Source organism: Hyperoodon ampullatus, assembly GCF_949752795.1.
Source record: "Hyperoodon ampullatus genome assembly, chromosome: 10".
In the NCBI taxonomy this organism is placed as follows: domain Eukaryota; kingdom Metazoa; phylum Chordata; class Mammalia; order Artiodactyla; family Ziphiidae; genus Hyperoodon; species Hyperoodon ampullatus.
In genome coordinates this window covers 83,804,745-83,812,927 of record NC_136923.1, presented here as the reverse complement: position 1 = coordinate 83,812,927, position 8,183 = coordinate 83,804,745, and the positions used below count along the sequence as shown (strand labels likewise).

The 8,183-nt window shown below is 45.4% G+C and overlaps 1 protein-coding gene across 1 annotated transcript; it reads right to left on the bottom strand.

Moving 5' to 3' along the window:
* Positions 1–3,933: 3,933 nt before the first annotated feature.
* On the bottom strand, positions 3,934–7,808 carry LOC307058988 (zinc finger and SCAN domain-containing protein 31-like; the record flags this gene model as incomplete). The annotated part of the gene is made up of 2 exons (XM_079712676.1): positions 3,934–3,997; positions 7,428–7,808. 2 exons carry the CDS (start codon positions 7,806–7,808, stop codon positions 3,947–3,949), a joined length of 432 nt encoding a protein of 143 aa, XP_079568802.1. The 3' UTR covers positions 3,934–3,946.
* Positions 7,809–8,183: the final 375 nt, after the last annotated feature.

The window sequence follows — 8,183 nt, the reverse complement described above, 5'->3', positions numbered from 1 at the left end:
GACCTATCAGTCAAACACATTTTGTAGACATAATGAGGATCCTGATTCAACTAAACATTTATATATATATGATATATGATATATATATTCAACTAAACATATATATGTGATAATAAAAATTGGAATGTAAGCACTTACTGGATATGTAATGACATAAGGAATAACTATTAAGCTTTTATGAGATAAAGGTATTATGCCTATGTTTTAAAAAGTATTTGTTAGAGATACATACTGGAATATTTACAGGTAAAACAGTATATGTTTTTGCTTCAAAATAACAAGGGAAGGGAGTGGGTGGATGGGGACACACATGATACAAGACTGGTCAAGAGCTGCTAACTGTTGAAAGTGGATGAGCATGTAAGGTTCATTATATTATTCTTTCAGTCTTTGTCAACATTTTAAATTCTTTGTAATTAAAAAAAAAAAAAGCTTTTAAAACATGTTCATATGCTATGGTTCTGCACTTAACACTTGTGCTCCAGGAGGCAAGTACACGACCTGGCACTGCAGTGTTGTTCCTAATAGTGAGAACAGGACACAACCTCAATGTCCATCAGTAGAACTGCTAAAGAAACGGGGCTCTCAATTCTAACTAGGGTAGAAGTTAAAACGGAATCCAGTGCAGCCTTGACAGCACTGATGTAATACTTTGTAGCTTCTTACTGAAATGGGGTCAAGAGCACAAAGGGGGCCTTCAAGCTGTGCGACCTTGAGCGAGTGACTTAACCTCCCCTTGCCTCAGTTTCACCCTCTTTAACATGGAGTTGATAATAATCATATAGATTTTTTTTGGCCACGCCCCTCAGCTTGCGGGGATTTTAGTTTCCCGACCAGGGATTAAACCCAGGCCCTCGGCCGTGAAAGTGCGGAGTCCTAACCACTGGACCGCCAGGGAATTCCCGTATACAGACCATTTTTTGACGATTAAATGAGTTACTACCTGTTAAGTGATTAGAACAGTGCCAGGCTCGTGGTGAGCGCTACAGAAGTATCTGTTAGTAGTAGTCGTGGTCCTGAAAGGCCGGTCTTGGCTCTTGGCGCACCCCGCACTGCGCGCCCTCTTTCCTGGACTTTAGCCTGGAGCGCACCCCACCCCCCCCCGCCCGTCCCGCTCGCCCGGGGACTCACCTGAAGCCGGCCGACCCGCGACCAAGACTCTTGAAACGCCCGTGGGGCCTTGGGACCTGGGCCGAAGGAGCACCGCGGACCCTCTCTCCACTCCGCTAGGCTGACACTTCCGCTGTCTCTTTAGGCCGCTCGGAAGCTGTTTCATGTCTTCGGCCTCCTCGCTTTTGGCCCATCCAGTGCAAAGAGGCCAGGAGGAAACTGCACCCCTTCCCCCGCTCTCCCCAAATCCTGGGACCTCCTGTTCCTGTTCCATCCAAGCCTGGCTCTTCCCTTCCATTTCCTAGCCCCACCCCATCCTGCCCCCGACTTGCCCCACAAGTGGATTTCATTTGGCGATCTGAGGAGCAGCACCGAGAGACCCAGAGAAGGGGTCGCCTGCGTTGCCTTACCCCTGAGAGCTCCACACACCTGCCTGGCCTTCTTGTCTTTCCACTTGGGCACAGAGAGGTGAAGTAACTCGTCCACAGCAACACTAGTGGACAGGGACAAACCACAGCAGCGCCCTGCTACCAAGACACTCATTCTCCCACCGCGCGGCTTTCCCCGCCCTTCCTTCCCATCAGGCTCTGGCTGCCTGCAGAGTCCCTACACCTGGCCACCCTCACGCCCCGTGTCTCCCACCCCACATTAACATCACCTGACCTCCAGGAGTCTATCCATTTCTTCCTCTTGTGCACCAACAGGGTATCTGCACCACCCGCTCTCCCAATACTTTCAGGACACAGCTAGTCACACAAAATAATTACTTGACAACTACTTATGTGGCCACACCTATGTTTTCTAGATAAGGAAGAATAATAACTTTCCAGGTAGGGAAACAAAGTTTCTGGATGCTTAATAGGAAGGAGCACTAGACAGAGAGTCAGTCTCAAATACAGACCATTGTCACCTCCCAGGCATGCGACATTGGACAATCACTTCATGTCACCAAGCTCAGTTTACTCAACTGTAAATGTGAATGGTAAATACCCACGCCTTGCTCTTCTCTGGGTGATTGTGAGGATCACCTGAGAAACCGCATGGGAAAGCTTTTTAGTCTATACCCTAAGGCCTTTTCACCAGCTGGTCCCACTTCCTGGATTGCCCTCCCAGGTGGCACTGAGCTCCCTCATCTGCTCTGTATCATAGCTCAAATGCCTCTTAACGAAGCCTCCCCTGACCACCCTAGATAATGAAACCTCACTCCTTTATCCTGCTCCACTTTCTTCTGTTTCCAAAGCACTGTATCACCTATATATTACACTATATCGCTTATTTATTATACTTATTGTTTTTCTCAGGCAGGGTTCTCTGCTGTGTCCCAAATCCCTGCAACAGCGTCCGCGAGCCCATAGCGGTGCTCGGCGGATGCTGCCGACTGGCTGAGTGCCCTGTTCACTGCCTGAACTTCCCTTCTTCTCTAGGTGCTCCGCTGATCACAGGCACTGAAAATCCTTCATGACACTGTCAATGAGGCTGAATGCAGGGGAGTGGTGTCAGCGACTGTAACACTTTGGTCTAGGTCGGTGAAAGAGAAACTGAAAAAAACCTGCAACATTCCCAAATTCTCCCTTCGACTTTCTCTTTGCTGCAGGCTTACCCTAGCAGGCTCTCTCTTCTCCCCCTCTCTCCCTTCCCGTCTCTCATTCGTTGAGAGGCCTCTCCTCCCCTTTGCTTTTCTCCTTTACTCCTTGGGCCTCTTTTGTGACTGCTCTCTCCTCTGCGAGCTTTTCTTTGCCTTTGTGGATAGGTGAGAGAGGAAGAGGCTGTCTGAGCACTGGGGTTGGAGTCTCAGAGAGACCAAACTGAAATCCAGCGTTGAAGGTGAGTGTGGTCTGTAGTAGCAGCCTAGATAAGGACACAGCAGCTGAGACTTTGTCCCTGTGTCCTGAGATGCTCAAGGAGCACAGGGAGGACTGCAGGTCTGCACTGTGCTCTAAACATACAACAGGCGCTTTCCCCTCACCCTGGGAGCTCACGTGAAGGGGAGGGAGGAGGCAGAGCGGAAGCTCTGTAGCAGCGGCTTTTTCCTCAAGTAAACGTTTACAGGAACTGCTTAGACTTACCAGGTAAAGATTTGGCTGAATCTTCCTGTGCTAGAGCAGAGAACACTGCCTGGTTTCCCAAACCCACCTCAGCCCACCTGCCCATTGCACTTCTGGGGCATCTCACTCCTCTGAGGGTGGGGTGGGCAGTGGGGAGCACAGGTATAGGGGCAACATGCTGATGTAGACGTTGCAGGTGGAAGAAGGATGGGAAGGAAATGGATTTGCTGGCACCTCTAGCTGATTAGAAGGACCATCAGGACTGTCTGGGGCCTTGATACTCTAAGTGTGTTCCATGAACCAACAGCATCAGCATCACTGGGAGCGTACTGAAAATGCAGATTCCTGGGCTACACTGTGACTTTCTGAATTAGAATCTGTATTTTAACAAGATCTCGGGTGATTTGTAGATACTCTAAAATTCAGTAAGCACTATTCTAGGGACTTCCCTGGTGGTCCAGTGGTTAAGACTCCAGACTTCCACTGCAGGGTGCATGGGTTCAATTCTTGGTTGGGGAACTAAGATCTCACATGTCACACAGTGCAGCCAAAAAAAAAAAAAAAAAAAAAAATTCAAGAAGCACTATTCTAGGTAGTCTGCATTTAGCCACTGTTCTATTTACAAATGAAACAGTCAAGGAATTTTAGAGTTTTCTGGTTGTTGTTATGGTCCCTAAGCTATAAGGAAAACCAAATATATATACATATGCATATACATATATACACACATATATAGACTTCTTTAACTTTTTAAAAATAGACTTTGAAGACATATTTAGTACAGTATACTTTTAGGTTGAACTTTTATTTCCTTTCTTTTGAAGTTCTGATTCAGATTTTGACTGTGGAGAAAAGTATAATGAGACTGTCAGCAGAGGCGTTTAACATTCTATTTCGTTCAAGCATGATACTTACAATTCCACCTACATTCATTAGATGGTATTAAGTTATTTCTTTATGTAAATCATAGTGCACGTTTATTGAGAGTTATGTTTTCAGTGCTTTACAAGTTTGTATTAATTTATTCTTATGTTCCCTATGAGAAAGGTACTCTTATCCCCTATTTTATAGACAGGGAGACTGTAGCATAGGGGCATTTAATTAAACTGCTCGAAGTCACACAGCTCACAGACGGAGAGGCAGGTAATGAGCCTACACAGTGTGGTGCCAGATTTGTGTGTTTAACCCTGACAGTAAATGGCCTGAGAATGCTGGACTCCCCAGTTAAGCAGCAAGCTGCCCGAGGTCAGAGGCTCCTTTTCTTGAGAGTCTCAATGATGCTGCTCGCAATGGCCCTCCAAGTTGCTGACTAGCCTTCAAAAGGCAGTGGCAGAAAAGGCTATGAATAAAACAGGCACACTGCAAAGGTTTTAAAGTATCATCTTATTCGTTATTTATAACAAAAATGGAAACCTTAATATGGTAATGACCTGCACTGGGAATTTGGAGTTAGATATCAAAATGGGACATGGATTTCTAAACCATCAAATCTATAGGTTTCACACCATGGGTAATGCTGCTTAATAAATGAGTTTGCCACCCATTCTGATGAAAGCAACAAAGAAATCATCCATTAAATTCCTGGGGAGACTGTGGCAATGATTTCCTATGGGAATGGGAATGATTCTTATTCCCCCAATCTTAATTGTGTTTAAAATGTCACTTTTACAAAAAAAAGGCTCATCTCTGAATATCTTTTGAATGTACCCAATCTTAAAAAAAGTATACACAATTGCTAGTCATTTAGAGTTATTCAATATTAAATATTACTCAATAACGGCCCCTCCATACCAATTTATCTCCAGGTAAGATTTGGTCCCTTTAAGAGAAATCGTTAGAAATGAACCAAGGGATAGGGAAGAAGGAGGTTGCCAAGCAACTGCCAACAGTCATCCACCCAGGAGACAGCAGCACCTGGTCTGCAGAAAAGCCACACACTCCAAAGCAAAATAAATTTCATAAGAGCAAAATAAGCCACTTGAAAATCTTACTTTCCAAGATCACCTCATTTAGGGGCCCTGGTGGTCCATGGGATTAGTCCAGTTTGGCAACAGTATGGATTCTAAAATGCCTAATGAGGTTGCAATGATGACTGAAGGCTTTCCCACACTCATCACACTCATACGGTCTCTCTCCAGTGTGGCTTCTCTGATGCTTTATAAGGAGTGTTCGCCTACTAAAGCTTTTACTGCACTGACTGCATTGATAGGGTTTCTCACCAGTGTGGATTCGGAGATGCTGGAAAAGCCCCGCATTCTGACTGAAGGCTTTACCACACTCGTTACAGCGATAGCGCTTCTCTCCAGTGTGTATCCTCTGATGCTGAACAAGGTATGAGCTCAGGCGGAAGGCTCTCCCACACTCTTCACATTCATATGGTTTTTCCCCTGTGTGGATCCTTCTGTGTCTAATGAGGCCATTGCTGGCACTAAAGGCTTTCCCACAATCCTTACATTGATAGGGTTTCTCTCCAGAGTGGCTCCGCTGATGTTCAACCAGGCCTGACCTCTGGCTGAAGGCCTTTCCACATTCTTCACATTCATATGGCTTCTCCCCAGTGTGGATTCTCTGGTGCTGAATGAGAACTGAACTCTGAGTAAAGCTTTTCCCACATTCATTGCACCTGTGACGTCTCTCTCCAGTGGGGTGTTCCCTCTGCTTTTCTACCCTGCTCTCACGTTTACAAGTTTCTCTGTACTTAGAATCTAAAGGAACATCTCTTTGGAGTCTGCTATTCTCAAAATGTCCCATTTCTTTTAAGACTTCTTGTTTCAATGCCAAGTCCTGGTTTTCAAGTACAGTTTCACCATCTAGAATAATAAATAGATCAAACAATGTCATCTCTTTCCTTTATGAAAGAGTAAAACCACAGGATGGGGAACAGGAAGATCCATATCAAGCACACATATTCTAGGAATCCACAGAAGACCTAAATGGAGATATTGAGACCAACAGAGTAAGGGGTCATCAGCACCTGCTGAAGTGGATGGAGGGGATCACCCAGAGAAGGTGAGGCTTCCAGAGAGGATGTACACAAGCAGGCACTGTGGAATGCTTACTAGGAAGCAGGAACTGTTCTAAGTGTTTTATGTATATTAATTTATTAAATCTTCAAATGACTCTCTGACTCCATACTATGATTATCTCCATTTTTACAGATGCATAAACTGAAGGCACAGGAAGGTTACTTGACCTGCCCAATGTCACATAGCTTCTAAGTAGCAGTGCTTAAATTCCAACCCAGGCAATTTGGTGCCAGAGTCCACAGTCTTTACTACCCTATACTGAACCACCAGAGATCCCCTGAATGGACCTGTGAAAGTCCTTACCTTGTTCTCCAAATTTGTGGGGCCCAAAAGATTCACATTTGAACTGTGTCACCATGGACTGAACCTGGAGAGCTGTGGATTCCTGCTTGGCCTTCAAATGCACTGCATCCCCTGAGAGCACTTCAGAATGTCCATGTTCACAGTCTGGGGCCTGAAGGCAGGTAGGTATATTTGGGTTCATAAGAGGAGGACTACAGGAATCCAGGCTAATACTCAATGAAAGAGATCATATGGAACCATATGAGACATTTTGTAGAGCAATGGCACAGTGGAAGACCCAGAGTTTAAATCCACACCCAAAAGCAGAAGGGGCAGAACAAGAGTGGCCCAGTGGTTTAAAATATGTTTATAAGTTCTTTGATGCTCCTTCCATTAATTCCTCTCCCCTTGAGTGAGAGCTGTACTTAAAATGGCTCATTTCTACTTAATAGAATGTATGGCAGAAGTGATGGTATATAACTCTGAGACTAAGTAGTAAAAAGGATGTGGTTTCATCCTTATCCTCTCTTTCTCTATTTCTCTCTCTCTTGGGGAAGCCAACTGACATGTTGTGAGGACACTCAATGAGCCCTAAAGAGAAACCCACATGGTAAAGATCTCCTGCCAACAGCCAGTGAAGAACCGAGGCTCCCTACCAACAACCATGGGAGTGAGCCATCTTGGAAGTGGGTCCACCAGCCGCAGGTCTTCAGAGGACTATAGTCTTGGTTGACATCTTCACAGCAACCTCATAAGAGATCCTCCTAAGTGGCTCCCAAAACCCTGACTCAGAAACTGGGAGATAATATTTGTTTTTTCAAGCCATTAAAGCTTAGGGAGGCAGGTAATTTGTTACCCAGCAACAGAAAATTAATACATGAGGCTATAGCCAACCAACCTGGGTCACCAAACGTCACCCTTCATTTAATATTCTGTGTCCAGGAGCCTATCTTCCTCCTCTCACCTGGTTCTCTGGCTCACTTAGCTCTCGCTCCAGATCTTCAACTGCAGCCACTGCCTCCTCCCCATTCTCGGGATGGTGCTTCTGCACCCAGGCCTGGAGCTCCTCGGGCAGGATGGTCAGGAACTGCTCCAGCACCAGGAGCTCCAGGATTTGCTCCTTGGTATGTGTGTCTGGCCTCAGCCACTGACGACAGAGTTCCCGGAGCCGGCTCAGTGCTTCTCGGGGACCAGGAGTCTCTTGGTAACAAAAGTGCCTAAAAAGTTGGCGGGAGGCCTCCTGGCCAGAAAAGCTGTTCTCCTGAAGGTACGTTCCTTGGTCCCAGATAGGGTCTTCCTCCACCTTCACAATCTTAAGTCCATCCTGTTCCCCTGTTGAAGCCATTCTGGGATTAACTTAGAAGGGCTCACTCCAGCCTGAGGCAGAGGGGTAACTGATTTAAGATCCCCTGATTTAACCTTCTTTAGGAGGATGTACCTGATGAGAAAAATATGTCTTAATGGAAATTAAAAAGTAATGGGGAAAACAAACAAAGTATAAGAACAATAAATATTATGCTATCATTTATGTTAATAAAAGGTATATACAGTATTTTACTTCTGTACGTTTAGAAATTGGAAAAAAAGGCATATGGAAGAATACATTACTGACCCCAATTCTTCACCCTTCCCTGTAGACATGTACTTTGTTGTGCCCTCCCACTGTGATTCTGGGCTCAGCCATGTGACTTGACTTGGCCAGTGTGTTACTAGCAAGTGT